Raw genomic sequence first — 19,657 nt, 5'->3', positions numbered from 1 at the left:
CCCAAGGTGGCGTTGCTTTTATTTCAAAAGGCTGGGGTGGGAGAACAAGTGATAAACGCATCACCAAAAATAGTGAGGTTTTAAATAATTTGGTACTAGGAAATGTTGCTCTTGCAGACAGGGTTTTTCTTGTAGGGGACACTGTTAAACTTTTTAATGCTGCCCGCTTTTACCAACGGTAAAACAAAAAAATTATAATTTTTATGAATCACATTCGTTTTGTTATCCCAGCTGTAGTTTATTGACGGCTCCTAAGTGTAAAAAAAAAAAACAAAAGTTATAATTTTTATAAATCACATTCGTTTTGTTATCCCAGCAGTAGTTTATTGACGGCCCCTAAGTGTAAAAAAAAAAAAAATCCAACGAGCGCTGAGAGATGAGATAAGCACCCGCAAGTAAAACAATGCCTTTGATCCAGAGTAAATATCTAATATCTCATAACTTTCACTGCGGTGCAGAGGACCGACACGACAGGTGAGACTCATGATCTACTACAGCGACGCCTAACGGGAATAGCCGGAAGAACAACAGAGAGCCGCCACCTTGCGAAATGTCTTCGTTCAAAAAATAAAACCAAATAAAAATAATTTTTCTTCCTTCAGTGTTTGGCTTTAAAAATGTCACGACGAAGAATGTCCTTGAAAATAATAATTTAATTGTATTATCTCATACTGTGTACAATAATGAAAACGAAGAATTGCGCACATGTAGACATTGGTTCCTCGTTAGTATAGTGGTCAGTATCTCCGCCTGTCACGCGGAAAACCGGGGTTCGATTCCCCGACGGGGAGAATTTACTTTTCGTTCTTTCTTGTACCGATTCCAAACATAATCAATTAAGAAATTAATCATTAACGCTCGTGAATGAAATATAAGCCAACTAAATAAATGAACATACAAACGAACTAAAAACTATTTTGCATTTATATACCGCCCCCTGTGGTCTCTGTCTGTCCCTGCCCGCTAGGTAAATAGCTATAATTTTCATGGCCTCCACATGGAACACACATAGTTCTGTGTGGGTTTAAATGGTTTGAAAAACTGTATTTATATTTTTCATGGTTGTGAGTTCTTTACCAGTCACAGAAAGAAGTAGTAAACTGTATTAATTATTTAATGTTGCCGTTATGATGTCAAATTGCCTGTCTGCAAATCATTTTTTTTAAATGTCTATTTCAGTGCGTGCTGCTAGAATAAAAAAATCAGTACCAGGTCTATTCTGTAGAGGGGAACGGCACACACAAAGCAACACAAGTGTCTTGGGCATGTCTTCGACGTGTCATGGCGCCTGTCTGCAAGGTTTAATCTGTTAACGTCGACACTTAAATAACAACGGTAGTAGTTGTCACATAATACTTTATAGTGCAAATACACTCCCCTCATGTATTTTCTAACATATTATTGGCTAGCCAACCAGCCATCACGCCGTTTTCATTGCTCATTGCGGTCTTTGTGCTAGTTTAGCTTGCTAGCATCTCACTAAGATTTCATGCCATTGTAGAGATTTCTACCATACCAAAGTGAAACATTCTAAAAAACGTTTGATGGACTGTAATTTAAGTCATTGTTAACGATAATGAATAGTACAAATATGTTTTCTTCATGCATTTGTTATTGCTTTTCTATGTACTGGCTGTGCATGCTAGATGAGCAAATAATAGCAAGTAGCCTTGTTCTGCTAATACGTATTGTCCCGTTCTCTGCTTCACTAGACAGGTTAACCTTGTATTTAATATTACATATTAACTTCTCATAGAGACTGTATTAGCTGCACTACAAAATTTTTAGAGGAGCAACAGAGGCCAGAAAAAATGCACCATACCCCTACCGGAGCTATAACAAGATGAAAATTTTCATCTGAATCTATAGTTTTCAGAACTGAAGTTGTACTTTACAAAAGTTGTGCACATCATGCCGTTTTAATCCTTTCAAGGTCAAAACACCCACAAAAATCGTACCGCTGGGTCTTTCAAGAACATGATCCAGGGATTAAGGAATCATGTTTTGAATCAAATTGGTGTTAGTTTTTTGTTGGGAATAAGTTGTACAAGACAACCATTGATCATTCAGGGGTTTAAAGTTGTCGTAAGGGTCCACTTGGACCCCTCAAAACAGCATTTTGGCCCTTTCTGGTGCTTTTTTTCAGGAAAGTTCTCTGCCAGATTACCTTGAAGGGTAAATTTTTACTTTTAACTCACACAAAGTGTTCCCCAGAGCCAAATAATTAAGAAAAAAATGTTTTAGAAGTCTGAAAAAATATGTAAGTAACCCTTTCAGAATCAGAATCAGAAGAAGTTTATTGCCATTGCCAGTGAACAGGATTCACAGACTAGGAATTTGCTTCGGTACAATGGTGCAACATTAAGAAGAGAAAAATGCTAGGATAAAATATAACATATGTGTCAAAATAAGATAAAATATAAGATAAAAAAAGAAATATGAAATATGAAAGGCTGTGTGCAACAGAAAAACAGAGAAACAGAAAAAACAGTGCAGTGGGAGGAGTGCAATTAAAAACCAAAGTACATTGTCTAAAGTGACCCGTGATAAAATGATAAAGTGACAGAGTTAAGCTTAAGGTGACTGAGTTATGAGGTGTTCATGAGTCTAATGGCAGAGGGGAAGAAACTGTTCTTATGGCGGGAGGTTCTGGTCCGGATGAACCGTAGCCTCCTGCCCGAGGGGAGTGGTTCGAATAGACCGTGTGCAGGGTGAGAAGGGTCAGCTATGATCCGACCTGCTCGGCCCAGAGTCCTGGAGACGTGCAGGTCGTGGAGAGATGGAAGGCTACAGCCGATCACCTTCTCAGCAGTGGCTACAATGTGTTGCAGTCTGTGTCTGTCCCTGGCTGTGGCCCCGGCATACCACACCGTGATGGAGGACCAGAGGATGGACTCGATGATGGCCGTGTAGAACTGCACCATCAGCTGGACAGGCAGCTTGGCCTTCTTCAGCTGCCGCAGGAAGTACATCCTCTGCTGGGCCTTCTTGATGAGGGAGCTGATGGTTGACTCCCACTTGAGGTCCTGGGTGATGGTGGTGCCGAGGAAGCGGTGACAGACCACAGTGGTGATGGGGCTGTTGGTGAGGGCGAGGGAGGGCGGGGGGGCTGTGGCTTTCCTGAAGTCCACGATCATCTCCACTGTTTTCTGGGCGTTGAGCTCCAAGTTGTTGCTGCTGCACCAGGTCACCAGCCGGTCCACCTCCCTCCTGTAGGCAGACTCATCCCCATCCGAAATGAGTCCGATGAGGGTGGTGTCGTCCGCAAACTTGATGAGCTTTATACAGAATTGTGGCTGGAGGTGCAGCAGTTAGTGTAGTTTATTGTAGTTTTTTGTATTTATTGTATTTATTTGTATATATATGTATATATATTGTATTTATTTGTATATGTTGTATTTATTTATTGTATTTATTGTATTGTAGTTTTTTGTAGTTTATTGTCAAAACACTGAATTGGCATACAAAAGAGCTAAACTCACAACTGTCTCATTCTGCAAGAAATTAATGAACATTGGTGATATTATGATGCTTGTGCAGTCATTGTTCAATGTCACTGTGTGTCAGTCAGCTATGCTTTAGAACACAGGATATGGGATGCCGCATTGAGGGACCCCCCCAACAGGTGGGGTCAACCCTGGGTGGGACCCCTCCTCGGTTAGCAGTCAGTTTTGAGTGTTACATTTCTAATTGAATATAGAAGACCTGATGAAATAACATCATTTGATGTATCTTTAGATCAACATAATATGTAGGGACACGTGATTTTTTTATATCCACAAAGCAATTAGATGACCTGTCTGAGGTGATAATACACATGTACATGCCTAATTGAAAAAAGAATACGTTTCAGGGTGTTTTTGAGTTTTGCACCACAGATCATTGTTTTCCTTAGTTTTATTATATGACTTTTCTACCATTTTGTAATCAAATAAGAAAAAGTTGCAAAACTGGCCCCAAAACCCATTTCAATCTATCGGTTAGACAAACCCGATGCCTTTTGTTTTTATCACAACCGTACAATATGCACCACGTGGTCAGTTTGTGAATCATTGCTATGAACCTTTAGAAGTAGAAGTATTCCATATGACTCCGCCGGTATTTTAGTGCATATCATATTAGTGCACTTACTGAATATCTGTCTGACATCTGAGCAATTTAGATTAGCATGTAGCTTTCAACCGCGCATCTTGCTAGTAACATTTTGCTAACGTGGCCAAGCGATAAAGTCAGGCTGCTATACAGTTGGTGCTTTAATAAATACTTTAATCAAGCATTTGTAATACATATTAGCTGCAGTGCAAATAAGCTTCCAGCTGTAACTGTTTCAACAGACCAAGCAATTATAACTGATGGACAATCAAATATCAATAAATCAATCAACTGTAATCTTATTACAGCAAATAAGATTTTAGAAAGTATTTTTACTGTTGTTAATGTCTAGCTTCTGCTGGAGCTACACTGGCATTAGCATGTTGCTGTTTTATAAAACAGTTAAGTGCCTTCTCTTACCAAAAGATAGTACTGATAAGTATATAAAAAGTAAACTGGAAGTATACTTGAAACATACTTGCATATACTACTTTTTGGTAAGGGTTTGATGGCAAATAATGAATTTTCCTAATATTTGTTTAACAGGTAATGCCAGGCTGCCAGCTGGTGGTTTAATTAAATAGTTTAACCTTGGATTTGTAATGTTACTGTTGGGAAGGTGTCGTAGCACGGACCCACAACAGGGGGCGCAAATGAACGGACAATGAATAAGCCAAAAAGTAACAATTTAATGTTGTGATAATACACAACTAAATACACAGAAATTGTAAAGTCAATTGACACCAGGTGACGTGTGGGCAGGCTCGAAGATAGAAGACCCCCGACGAGAGAGAAGCCGCGTCCCACACGGCTTCCACCACCAACGGTCTGAAGAACACCGGAGCCGCCAAGTCCCGAGTCCCCAGGTGGCCTCTGTCTTCGGCTGTCGACCCTGGTACTGCTGGCAGAAAGCAGAGACAAGATGAATGAGTGTGAGTCCGCACACTCAGTAATCCACAGTCTGTACACAGTTAGGAGGGAGCACCTCCACCTCCAATCACACACTCGTGCAGCTCCTGGTTAACCACTTATCTGGTTTGGAGTGTGAGGCGAAGCTGTCGCTGTCACACCAAACGCCAATCCCACAGACAAGGAAAACCACCAGGAAAACGGCTACAACAGAAGTTCAGATTATTATACAACGTATGTGTCAGCAGAGAAATTACCTCTTCAGTAGTCGATTTCTCGGCGAGGAGGTGGAGCTGCAGTCCGGCCTTTATGGTGATGATGATGATGATGAACGAGTGACAGCTGGTGCAGAGGATGAATGACAGCTGTCACTTCTTCTGGGTCTGGCGCCCTCTCGTGCTTGGAGCCCGCACTCCAAGGAGGGCGCCCTCTGGTGGTGGTGGGCCAGCAGTACCTCCTCTTCAGCGGCCCACATAACAGTTACATATTAGTGCCACATACACTATTAGCTGTGTTCCAAACACCTCCAAACAAGCTTCCAGTTCATCCAATTTCAATATCCCAAAGAAATAAAACTATCATTGTCCATCTTAATTTGACCATAGCAAATATGGCTTTTTAAAGGATTGCTAATGTTGTTAATGTGTAGCATTAACAACATTAGCAGAAGCTAGATTAGCATGTTGTTAACTTAGAAAAGAGAAACCAAATAATCAATCTTAATAATATTTTGCTAATGTGTTCAACAGGTAATGTCATGCTGCAGTTTGGTGTTTTAGTTAAATAGTTTAACCTTGTTTTTTTTTTATGTTACATTAATTCCACAATTACACCATATTAGCTGCTGAACAAAGCTTCCAACACACTGTATTTTCATAGACCAAGCAAATAACAGTATCAACCCTAATGTGAATTCAGAATTAATCTAATTATATTTCTATTTAAAAACATGATTGGTCTTAAATTATACACTTTTTTTTAAAAGTTATTTTTAAGTAAACCTATTTCAAACATGTCTCATATCAATGAACCTGCAGGCCTCACAACATTCCAGATTCTGTTTTACAGGAAACTTAATGAATATTAACAGCTGCAAATGGTCACTTTGACCTCTCGCTCAACGACCCTATCAGAGTTAAATGGGTATTTTAAATGAGGCGACAAACACTGGAATGTGGGTTGGTTAATTAAGTACTTACGGAAAAGTTGTTTCTCACATCCCACTGGTTTTCACCTCATAGTGAACAGAATGACACATTAAACACGTTTCAACTTACATTATGGATTTCTTCAATAAATAAATAAAAAGAATGTCACGCTGGTGCACAGAATTACCACATCATGTCAGAGTAACTTCAATGACCTGAGACGTTTCTCTTCATTTAACTTTGAAGCCTGCATGGCCATTTGAGTTGCCACTTTCTAGTGTTAATTACACATATGGTCGGTATTAAGGATGAGTGATTTCTTTTAGCTTCTCTGCTCTTCCCTCTGGGTCTCCACAGCAGATCTCAAATGGATCTGCAAAGTGATTTGGCACAAGTTTTACGCCGGATGCCCTTTGTGATGCAACTCCACATTACATGATGAATGGCCAGAGGTGGTCTTGAACCAGGAACCCTCTGCACTAACTGCTTGCCTACCACACTTCAGCATTAAGGATGTATTGATCAATTTTATTTATCAAAATTTTTGCAAATGTGCACTTTAGTTTCACGCAATAAATACTGATAAAACATATATGTTATGATGGTTAAGTTACAGTTTATGGTCACTAGCTGAGGTTACATGGACCACAAGTAATCTGATTGAACGATCAAAGTGTTATTGGTTGAAATAAAAGGATTAATAAATGAAATAGTTTTGACTGTTGAATGTTTGGTCTCCAAAGTAAAGGTCAAACAAGGTTGATGTCCATTGGATTCTATGACGTATGATACATGTTACCCCGTAACATGACAACTAAGATGACAGATGGTGAAAACTATTCCTTTTAAAAATGCTATTAACTCAACCAATAATTTGCATCTTTTTTTTTCTTTTTTTTACCAAAATTGGAGCAACTTTAACTTTTGACCCCTGTACAAACTGAAACTGACCTTTATCCCCATTTTTGCTGTTTTTACCCCATAACTCCATGAAATTCAGTCACAGATAGTCCAAACTATACCTTTTTGAAATCGTTATGATCAGACAAATAATGTGGTATAGCTTTTAACATGATTGGAGCCTTTTAAAATTTTGACCCCTATGTAATTCTTTATTGACCTCTGTAACTCATTAGAGGTCACCTCCAGGATGGCTCCATATCTGAGAATAAACATTAGTTAATTTAGAATATGTGTGCCAAATTCCATGCTTTCATCACAAAATGAACAATTTTTATGGAAATTTTAGCTAAGCTGCACCACTATATTTGTTGCTGTCTCATGTTCCTTTTGTGTTAGCACATGTTCTGATCTGACTGATCATGACACCTGTATCAGGTAAAGTTATTTAAGCTGCGCCCTCTATTTAAGCCGCGGTTGATTACACTCAGTTCTTTGCTCCTGTCAGATCTCTGGTATCTTGTAAGTGTCTTTAACCTGCTGTAAGTTTTAGTATTTTTTTTTCCACCTTGTTAGTCTTTTTCACTCATTTAGTTTACTTCATTTTGGAATCTAGTCACTTGGAATTATTTGGTTACAATTGTATTCTGTCACTTTGGAGAAGTAAAGCACTCATTTTTGTGAACTCAACCCTTTGTGTCCTGGCTGTCTTGCACCTGGGCCCTATCTTGATTGTTTGAAATGCAAACCGTAACAAAATCAGACAGAGTTTAGAGTGTCACATGAGAGATTTATTTTGATTAGTCATTATGCTTCGTTAGCACTTTTCATCTTCAGGCTTTTTCATATTTAGAAACTTTTAACTGCATCTCTCTTTTTTGTATATTTACTGTTTAAATCATACTTAAAATTACGACACAGGACAAGCTTCATGAGAAGTCTTATATACTCAACAAAAATATAAACGCAACACTTTTGGTTTTGCTCCCATTTTGTATGAGATGAACTCAAAGATCTAAAACTTTTTCCACATAAACAATATCACCATTTCCCTCAAATATTGTTCACAAACCAGTCTAAATCTGTGATAGTGAGCACTTCTCCTTTACTGAGATAATCCATCCCACCTAACAGGTGTGCCATATCAAGATGCTGATTAGACACCATGATTAGTGCACAGGTGTGCCTTAGACTGCCCACAATAAAAGGCCACTCTGAAAGGTGCAGTTTTGTTTTATTGGGGGGGGATACCAGTCAGTATCTGGTGTGACCACCATTTGCCTCATGCAGTGCAACACATCTCCTTGGCATCATCTGTGAAGAGAACACCTCTCCAACGTGCCAAACGCCAGCGAATGTGAGCATTTGCCCACTCAAGTCGGTTACGACGACGAACTGGAGTCAGGTCGAGACCCCGATTAGGACGACGAGCATGCAGATGAGCTTCCCTGAGACGGTTTCTGACAGTTTGTGCAGAAATTCTTTGGTTATGCAAACTGATTGTTTCAGCAGCTGTCCGAGTGGCTGGTCTCAGACGATCTTGGAGGTGAACATGCTGGATGTGGAGGTCCTGGGCTGGTGTGGTTACACGTGGTCTGCGGTTGTGAGGCTGGTTGGATGTACTGCCAAATTCTCTGAAACGCCTTTGGAGACGGCTTATGGTAGAGAAATGAACATTCAATACACGAGCAACAGCTCTGGTTGACATTCCTGCTGTCAGCATGCCAATTGCACGCTCCCTCAAATCTTGCGACATCTGTGGCATTGTGCTGTGTGATAAAACTGCACCTTTCAGAGTGGCCTTTTATTGTGGGCAGTCTAAGGCACACCTGTGCACTAATCATGGTGTCTAATCAGCATCTTGATATGGCACACCTGTGAGGTGGGATGGATTATCTCAGCAAAGGAGAAGTGCTCACTATCACAGATTTAGACTGGTTTGTGAACAATATTTGAGGGAAATGGTGATATTGTGTATGTGGAAAAAGTTTTAGATCTTTGAGTTCATCTCATACAAAATGGGAGCAAAACCAAAAGTGTTGCGTTTATATTTTTGTTGAGTGCTGTATTCTTCAACATTTCTTACTGTCTGAAAATATCACTACTACACAAATCTTTAGGCATCCTGGAATACTGACACTGTCAACAAAAATAATTAAATAAAAATAATAATCAGCTGTTTGATTAGTCACACCACCCAGGTGGCTGGATTATTTTGGCAAAAGTGAAGTGCTCACAAACACAGATTTTAAAGAAATTTGTAAACAAAATTTGAAGAAAATATTTTTTTTGTGTGTGCATAGAAGTGTTTGATATTTTATTTCAAATGATTGAAAAATGAGTGAAAACAAACATGTTGGTTAGATTTGTGTTGATGATCAGAGTTTCAGAAATCAGAATATATTTTTCAACCATTTTCTTTATTTGAACAGACTCACAAGAGTTTCAGAAGGACAGCCGACATGCAGTTCTTAGTAAAAAGTGTATTTTCATGAGAAAATAAAGTATGATTAGCTGTAATAAATAGACAAATACTGGGAACCTGGCAACTCAGAAGATGAGAGCAAAGACAATAAGTGGTGATGACCTGAAACTGGAAAAGCTTTTGATCACTGATTTATCCCGTTTTCACTTTGGTTTAATGGCTAATAGACTTCTTTTTTTTTGAACAGGTAACAACCATGGAACTAACATGTACGGAAGCACAATACTGCCACATCAGTGAAAGAAATCCGAGTATCGCGTTATAATTTGATTAGGTTGTATCTCGTAATAACGTAAGAGGTTTCACCTCATGATGGGATACTGAGCATTTTTTTAACTGGTGTGGTTGCAATACACGTACATAAAAATGTAATCCAGACCAGGTCCTTTTTAATGCTTTGCATGCATATATTTTGATTTATATTCACTAGACAAGATTATAACACAAAATATATGCATGCAAAGCATTAAAGGGGATGTCAGCCCCATTTCACTTTGGAAATTGTAGCTTGTTTAAGATTACTACAGGAAAAAAGAAAAAACCATTAAACTGTATGTTTCTTACGGTGCATCCGGAAAATATTCACGGTGTTTCACCTTTCCCAAACATTTTATGTTACAGCCTTATTCCAAAATGGAGTAAATTCATTTTTTGCCTCAAAATTCTACTCATAACACCCCATAATAACAAAATTAAAGTTTTTGTGTTTTTAAATTTTTGGAAATTTATAAAAAAAAAAAAAAAAAGAAGAAATCACATGTACATAAGTATTCACACCTTTTGTTCAATACTTTGTTGATGCACCTTTGGCAGCAATTACAGTAGGTCTGTGACAAAAAAATTAAATTACAGGAATTGTAACAGAAATGGTGGTTGCAAAATAGCTTATAGAGACCTTCAAAATGGTGTTTAAATATTTGTTCTATGTCAAATATGAAGAAAGTTATGAGCATTTGAAGGTGGAAAAATCTTGGTAATTTATGTCTGTGTGTTTTAAGGGACAAACACCAGAAAGCCATGACCAGTGTCTCATTGTTTACATTTCAAAATGATGGTACTCTGTCAAACATAATTATCTCATTTAAATGTGTGATTTCTAACGATCCACCGTATAAACACTGTTTTGACAGTAGTTTCCAAGGTAAAAAAATGTCAGTTTCGCCATGTTGACATCGGTTTTGTGGATCATAAAAAAATATGCATGTGAAGGCTTCGATCACCACCAAACTTCGCAGAAAGATATGTAATTACATGAATTAAATGTTCTATATGATTTGAAAACTGATCTTACTCACCTTCAAGGTGAATTTCTTCTACTTTTTCAACATAATTTTTCAATCACGGAATTTCTTAACTTCGACTCGTCACAGGAATGCCGTTCGAAAATGAGGTTGCAGGGGGGATTTCAACTACGTCATCAAATAGGGGGATCCCCGTTTGTCAAAAAATAAACACATTCCACAAAATGCAAACTCAGCACTATACTGCCTGGAAAGTCTCTCGAGCCAGGTGCAGCTGATACATCCACAGCAGCGGAGACCATATTTAGGTCATATGCGTGTACCTAATTACAGCCTCAAGTCTTCTTGAATATGATGCCACAAACTTGGTGCACCTATCTTTGGGCAGTGTTGTCCATTCCTCTTTGAAGCACCTCTCAAGCTCCATCAGGTTGGATGGGGGAACATCGGTGTACAGCAAGTTTCAGATGTCTCCAGAGATGTTCAATCGGATTTAGGTCTGGGCTCTGGCCTGGCCCCTCGTGGACATTCACAGAATTGTCCTGAAACCACTCCTTTGATATCTTAGCTGTGTGTTTAGGATCATTGTCCTGCTGAAAGATGAACCGTTGCCACGTTTGAGGTCAAGAGCTCTCTGAAGCAGGTTTTCATCCAGGATGTCTCTGTACATTGCTGCATTCATCTTTCCCTCAATCCTGACTAGTCTCCCAGTTCCTGCTGCTGAAACCCATCCCCACAGCATGATGCTGCCACCACCATGCTTCACTGTAGCGATAGTGCCTGGTTTCCTTCAAACATGACACCTGGCAGACAATTCCTTTGACTTCATGTTTGGATTGTGTGCCTTTCCAAATCATGACCAACTGAATTTACCCCAGGTGGACTCCAGTTAAGCTGTAGAAACATCTCAAGGATGATCAGTGGAAGTACGATGCACCTGAGCTCAATTGTAAGCTTCATGGCAAAGGCTATGAATACTTACGTAGGTGTGCTTTTTTAGTATTTATTTTAAATAAATTTGCAAAAATAAAAAAAAAATACTTTGTCATTATAGGGTATTGTGTGTCAAATTTTGAGGAAAAAATTAATTTCATCCATTTTTGAATAAAATGTGGAAAAAAATGATGCACTGTAAATACTTTCTGGAGGCGCTGTATTTTTTTCTTTGTAACTTGATGTCATGATATGAAATCATTGATCCAAATCTATAGTTTTCTTTAAAGCCTGCAGTCCTATTAAGAAAATTGAACTCAAAGCTCCTCATTTTGAGAAGTGAACCCTGTGTAGATGTGTGTAGATGTTTTACTTCAGGTTTCACCGTCTGTAGTTATTTCTGTGAATGGCTGTTAACCTTTTCCCATAATATGCCAACGAGCCCAGCTGACAGCCATCAGCCGGTATCAGAATGAAACCTGCACAAAGCACTGAGCTCAGGTCATGAGTGTTCTGCATCTGAATGAGGATTCCACATGCAAATAGCTCTCGTCATTCCTGGAACAAATAAAGGGAGTGATGATGAATGTAAAAACACTTTGGATGTGCAAATAGATTTGTTCAGCTGCTAATTTGAACATTTTGAGATGTGCACCGCAAAGCATCTGGCTTCTCTTCTCCCACGGCACCTGAAGGAATCTGGTGGAGCAAAATTAGAATTACAACAATAAAATTGTATTATTACATGAAAATAAGGCCTGTTGGATTATTTTAACTGCACAAATTGCACTATAAATAGATCATTTTAATTGTGACAAGAAAGTCGTGTACATAAGTATTTGGACAGTGACATTTTTTTAAACTTTCCTCCAAACACTACAACAATGGTGTTGAAATGAAACGATGTGTTTGTAGCGTCGACTACAAAACTTTACTCAAGTCATTTAACAAATTCTATTGTACATCGTCCCTCCAGTTTCAGAGACCATAAGTACCTAGACAACTAAATATAATGATTATTGTTACTATAAATAACACATTTTCAGCTAGTTTTCTTCAGACAAGCCAGGGGAAGGATACATGAACATTTCTAAGTATGTGAATATGTCTTGGACTTCATTTAAACTGATCATTAAGAAATACAGTTTGGTAATGTATGATAAGGCATTTCTCAAAAATGCAGTGACTGTACAAGTAGGCAAGCGAGGAAAGCCACCAAGATACCCATGAAAACTGTGGATGTCTTGGACTTCATTTGCATTGATAATTAAAAATACAGACAGTATGGTACTGTTGGCAAATCTGAAGTAGAGAGTCTCAAAAACTGAATGACTATGGAAGAAGGATAGTGAGGGAAGCCACCAAGAATATCCATGAATATTCTGGAGTTAGGCTTCTATGACTGGAGAAACTGTACATAAGGCAACTTTTGTCTAGAACAGAAAAGGATTTTCATACAAGAAAACGGATCAAATTGAATTATTCCCATTTGGTCTACACCCATTTCGTCTACACTGAAATTCCTTTTTCATCCTAGGCAAAATTTCCGTTTGGTCTACTCCCATTTGGTCTACACCCATTTCGTCCATTTTCATTTTGACCACTATTCCAACATCATCGACTCCTAGACTGTCTACGGCCCAAAAGTGTTGAACTTATAAATAAATAAGTGATATTGCCACATGAAATTTTGTAATAACATGCTTGTAAAATGTGATATTTAACGCGTGAAATGTGGTATTTTGACATGATAAATGTGATTTCTCATAATAATATGCTTTAATAAATATAAACACTAAAAACATGTCATCATTACACTTTTAGGCAAAGGTAGACGAAATGGGAAACACTGTCAAAATCGGGTGTAGAGGAAATGGGAAGTTACCATCAAGTCAAAGCTCCAGTCTCCCATGTGCCTTCTGGCAAACTGTGGCTGAAAAATCTTTCTGCCACTCCACCATGAAACTGTCTGCAACAGAAAGTTGCACTATCCTAAAATATATTAGCCTAGAAAGATAGTGTATGTTAACATTTTGTAAAAGTTTCACACATACTCGAAATTTTATTGAAAAAAAAGTCTCATTTTACTTTCTTCATCAGAGAATTAAATTTGAAACATATTGAATGTGAATCTTTTTTCTTCACTTTTAAATGACAGAGTGGACGTACACTGTACTTAGGTTTATTTATTCATAAATATTAGATGTGTAGCTGCTTTTTGCTCATTTTTTATAGTTTTCGTCATGTCTGATGTTCCTAAAACGGTTGCACAGTGCTGTAAAAGACAGTCACATAGTGGAACTCCTGGGAAATGTTTTTAACTGGTTATAATTCTTAATCCTTAAAACAAACTCTTGATGTTCGCTAAAGCTCATTATGTTTTGTTTACTGGACAGCCACAGAAAAATGAATTTGCTTTTGGTTTGAATTAAACATCAAGGTCACATAGAAAGATCAAAGTTTTTGTCTTAATGCTTGCATACAGCATATATTTTGCATGATTTTAAAAGTGTGTTACATTAATGATGTCAAATGAGTATGGATCTTGACTGTGGGAGGTCACAGTGATGGTCATAATTACGCTGATGCTTGCAGTGGTTCAGGTTAGGATGAAGTGATTTGGTGGAGATCTGGGTTGAGAATTTTCTTTTCTATGTTTAAGAATGACCGTTTTGGTAAATAAACTCTTTAGATGTACATATAGTGCATCCAGAAAGTATTCACAGCATGATGCTGCCACCACCGTGCTTCACTGTAGGGATGATGCCTGGGTTCCTCCAAACATGACGTCTGACATTTACACCAAAGAGTTCAATCTTTCTCATCAGACCACAGAATTTTGTTTCTCATGGTCTGAGAGTCCTTTAGGTGCCTTTTGGTAAACTCCAGGTGGGCTATAGGAGTGGCTTCCTTCTGGCCACTCTACCATACAGGCCTGATTGGTGGATTGCTGCAGAGATGGTTGTCCTTCTGGAAGGTTCTCCTCTCCACATAGGAATGCTGGAGCTCTGACAGAGTGACCATCGGGTTCTTGGTCACCTCCCTGACTAAGGTCCTTCTTCCCTCATCGCTCAGTTTAGATGGGCGACCAGCTCTAGGAAGAGACCTGGTGGATCCAAACTTCTTCTGTTTACTGATCGAGGCCACTCTACTCATTGGGACTTTCAAAGCAGCAGAAATGTTTCTGTATCCTTCCCCAGATTTGTCTCAGAGGTCTACAGACAATTCCTTTGACTTCATGTTTAGATTGTGTGTCTTTCCAAATCATGTCCAATCAACTGAATTTACCCCAGGTGGACTCCAATTAAGCTGTAGAAACATCTCAAGGATGATCAGTGGAAACAAGATGCACCTGAGTTCAATTTTGAGCTTCATGGCAAAGGCTGTGAATACTTATGTACGTGTGATGTCTTAATTTTTATTTTGAATAAATTAATTGTTAATAAATTTACAAAAATCTAAAAAAAAAAAACGTTTTGCACATTGTCATTATGGGGTATTGTGTGTAGAATTTTGAGGAATTTCATTCATTTTGGAATAAGGCTGTAACATAACAAAATGTAGAAAAAGTGAAGCACTGTGAGTACTTTTTAATGTTATGTCTCATGTGGAAGAAAAAACTCGAACAGGTTCCCAGATGGAAGTGCTGACGATCCTTTGGAAATGAACCATCAGCAGCTCCACCCTCAGTACTTACAGCTCGTCATCTTGTGAAAAGCTCCTCATTAATGTCCTATTGTCCCAACAGGACTTAAATCCAGAGTTGGCCCTTCCACCAGTACCCATCTACACAGAGTGAACTTGTGATCACAGCTCTCACAGCACGATGCAGAACAGGACAGAGATGTTTGGAGCTCAGCTGCCTGGATTTGCTGGGGTTCAGAGAGGCCCCCACAGGAGACGCACCACCTGCCTGGCAAAGGTCGCTATGGTCCTCCAACAGGCTCCAGACAAGATGCTCACTTTTACTGAGGTAATGAGAGCCAAAGTAATTTTTTTTAACTCTTTTCTGTTTTGTCACACACAAATATTACACCTCTGCTGCTCCAGTTTTAAGCAGGATCAGGACGTTTGACTATATTACTCCAGTTTTGGCCTTACTTTACTGGCTGCCTGTTCATGTGGCATCTGATTTTACAGTTTTATTGTTAATTTATAAATTGAACTCGTAAAACCTTATGTGCCACCCTGTGCTTTCTGGCCACAGGGTTGTTTAGATTATTTTTATGAATATATGCAATTGAAGTTTTATGGTTATTAACACCAGTATGTCAATCTAAGACACAGAACAAACCTAAATCTTACATTGCTGCTTTGCAGCTGATGGACAAACTGGAGCCGATCATCTATGAAAACCGAAAAGCTGCCGAGAACAACATAAGAGTCTGTCTGACAACCTACAAATGTTTTGTCAAGGTGAGTTGGAGTCATTTTGACAATTAAAATTAAAATACATTTTTAAAAAAGATGAGTGACCTCTGTGACCCCTGTCTGCTTGTCGCATGACTAACTCCTGTCGCGTTATGACTCTTCAGATTCCACTGATCCCAGATTCACTCAACTGTAAGAGGAACTACTGGAAACTGGACCCCAATCAGATCACAGTGAAGATGGTGCGCCGTCACTTCACAGGACTCCTGCATGTCTTCCCTGAGCTCGCCTCCAAAATGGAAAGGGAGAACAGGAACAGAGAATGGGCCGTGCCCTCCACTGAGCCCACGGCCTGCAGAGGTGTTCAGATCCGATGCAAGGTGAAGTTCCGCAGCTCCTTCTCCATTGAATCGCTGCTGAAGTCCGACACTCAGACCTCCACGGCTCCTCCTCAGACCGGAGACACGGCTGGAGAGGAACGCCAGAGGAGGAGCGGAGCTGCAACCCAGAGGAGCTTCACCTGGGCCCTTCCACCACCTGAGCAACTGCTCCTCCCTCAGGCTTCAGCTGGAAGTTCCACCATTTTCTCAGCAGGGGGCGACACACGACATGTTTTCCCAGTGTGCACAAGAGCCTATGCTGCCCCTTGTTTCAGCAGCCCACCCTGCAGCTACATCACTTACCCTGTACCCGCATTCTCCCATCACGCTCCCTGTTTTTGGTTGTGACCTTTTCTGATCAGGTCTTGCACTTTACCATTATATGTTATTTTGTCAGTACAAATGGACATACAGGAAGACCATTAATAGGCATGATGTGTTCAGCTTTATATTGTCAGAAGACAATTCATTGTTAAAGTAAACATACAGTTGGAATTTATTGTGATTGAGGTAAGAAACACTGCAGATTGTAGTAGTTTTATTTTTACAAAAAGCCAGCATTATGACTGAGGGCAGCACTGTGCATTTTATTAACGATTTTAATACAATATTTAAGGTCAGTATTGTGCACTGTGACTAGAGTGCACCTCACAGTAATGACTTATTTGAAGTCAGTATTACTATTGACCACTAGGGGAAGTATTGTACCATAAAGTGTGTGACATCACACCCTCTGTTGTGTCAGCTCAAAAGGATTAAAGTTGTTTTTGTTTTGCATCCAGGTTGTATAAAGTCATGCTTTATAGCTTTATTTACATCATAAAATAACATTTTATTAACCTCTGAAGGGAAATTAAGCATTGTAACAGAACAAAAACAGATTCAGCAGTAATATCTACAACCAATAAAACACACAAGTAACAAAACTTATTAGATGATATAACACATTACTGTACTTTATATGGTTTCAGCAGTGGTAGGCACAGTTCAGCTAATCTGCTAACAGCTAATTAGCAAAGCTAATTTTTTCATTAGTGGATTACCTTTTTAACTTACTTTGCAAGCCATTTCCGCTTCCACTAAATTTAGTTGCGCCAAAGTCAGCTAACATTTTTTTTAAATAAAGTTTAATGGACAAAACATTCATAAACCCCCAAATCTTGTATACTTGTTTCTATTGAAACAAGCATACAAGGGTTAGCATCTTAGATGCTAGTCCAATAAACAAAACTGATAGGTTGTCAATATTTATTAATTTACTTCTTTCTGTACTGTGAATAAACTGTTTTAAATGGAAAGTACTGTTTAATTTCATTTGTCCATTATTCATGTACATCTTGTTCATCACCTAAACCTTTTTGCAATTTTCTTTCATGTATATGGTTCATGTTAAAATTTCAGCTCTTTAGGTCTGTTTTTCTTGGTTTTAGAGCCCAAAACAACCAAGCCACAGGTACTTAGAATCAGAAAGTAAGTTACTGTCATTATGTTTGTCCAGAAATATAGAAAAAATAGATATCGGTAACTTCAGCTAAATATTTTCATGGTTTATTGGTTTAGTGTTATTAAAGTTAACGTTTCACTTAGCAGATTAGCAGTCACCGAAGCTAACTTAGCTGTGCCCACCGCTGGGATTCAGCATCCACCTCATGTAACAGACTACTTAATGTTTGAACTTAGGAGGCAGTGTTAACCGGTTTTCGTAACCATCCTACATTCAGTGATGACACATGCATTGGCTGCAATTGTAGAGTGAACGTTTCAGCTCAAATTTCTTTATTTACGTGGTGCAATCACTGTTGACTGACCAAAGTTGCAAAGTCGAGGTGAGCAAATACATGTGTCTATTTGTAGCACATCTGTACCATTGGGTACATCCTCTGACTTTTTTACCTTCCTCTGTCAGCTCAAAATGATATTAAAATATTTCACATTCAGGGTAATGGGGAAGTTGCTTTATTTATACCCATAGTTAGTCTGTTTGGTTAAAACCACTGAATTGTAGTAGATGGCTAATTCAGTATACTGGTATATACTTTGTCTGTTAAAGCACTTCAAAATACAAATTGCAAAGAAAAATGTCCAAGTGAATGCAAAGACTGCTGCGACCAAACTGATAGGTGTGGTTTGTTCAACAGTTTACACAATAGGATCACATTAAATCTGTGAGGATTCAGATTAGAGATACCTCCTTATAGTGCATACCTTTATCAAAACCAAATGTGTGCCAGTAATTTCTTTCTGTTCCAGGTCATACTTAGCAATTTGCAAGAAAATAAATTTATTTGTGAGCAAAACTGCCAACAGGAAGGGCGCTCTGTAAATTGCATATCTTTGTCAAGAATTTAAATTTAAATGACCATAATCCAATTATAGTCCATTCATTTTGCACTAAATCCATGTCAAATTTGATTTCTGATCCAGATATTTGGTACTGTCTGCTGAATGTTGATAAAAAAAATGATTGAACTTGAGTCTGTGATAGGCTGGTGTCCTGTCCAGGGTGTATCCCGCCTCTTGCTCTCTGACTGCTGGGACAGGTTCCAGGTCCGCCGTGACCTGTAATTTGAATAAGCAGGTATACAACATGATTGAATGACCTAATTATTCTGAATGCTATTGATTCTGAAAACTGACCCTTGATCTTGATTACTGATTGTTGATCCTAACTGCTGAACTTTAATCCTGAATGGTGACCATTAATTTTGTTCGCTGACATTTGAGCCAAAATATTGGACTTTGATCCTGAACCTTCACCATTAATTCTGATAACAGAATTTTGATCCTGACAGCTAAACTTTGATATTGCCCAGTGAACTTTGATTCTGATCATTGATAATTCCTGATCTTTGAGCTTTGTCAAATATCATTGATACCAATGCTAACATTTGAGCCTGATTGCTGATCTTGTATCCTTATGATCAAAGCAATCAGTTAACATTTAAAGTCCCAATTAGAGGATAAATGGTCAGGATCCACCACTCGATCCACATCTGCCCTGACTTAGCGGGCTTGTTGCGTGGCCCATGGCTCAACCCTCTGTTAAGTTACGGTAAATTGAAATAGGTTCATTCCATTCTGGGTAATCCTGACAGGAAGCAAACAAATAAACAGAAAATGGGAATCACAGAAGGTAGCAATCCAACCAGTAAACTGACAAAACATAAGCATGAAATTCAGTTGCTCTGCAGCAATTAG

The 19,657-nt window shown here is 38.7% G+C and overlaps 1 protein-coding gene and 1 non-coding gene across 2 annotated transcripts; both read left to right on the top strand.

Moving 5' to 3' along the window:
* Positions 1 to 719: 719 nt before the first annotated feature.
* On the top strand, positions 720 to 791 carry trnad-guc. Its single transcript has one exon. It is a non-coding gene; the product is annotated as a tRNA-Asp (tRNA).
* A 14,743-nt stretch (positions 792 to 15,534) lies between these two features.
* Positions 15,535 to 16,807, top strand: si:rp71-45k5.2 (uncharacterized protein LOC560783 homolog). The gene is made up of 3 exons (XM_034160402.1): positions 15,535 to 15,681; positions 16,029 to 16,124; positions 16,244 to 16,807. The coding sequence occupies exons 1-3, from the start codon at positions 15,535 to 15,537 to the stop codon at positions 16,805 to 16,807; spliced, it is 807 nt and encodes a 268-aa protein (XP_034016293.1).
* The last annotated feature ends 2,850 nt before the right edge of the window (positions 16,808 to 19,657 follow it).

The sequence above is a fragment of the Thalassophryne amazonica genome, chromosome 20 (assembly GCF_902500255.1).
Source record: "Thalassophryne amazonica chromosome 20, fThaAma1.1, whole genome shotgun sequence".
Lineage (NCBI taxonomy): Eukaryota > Metazoa > Chordata > Actinopteri > Batrachoidiformes > Batrachoididae > Thalassophryne > Thalassophryne amazonica.
This window is presented reverse-complemented; position numbering and strand designations above follow the sequence as displayed.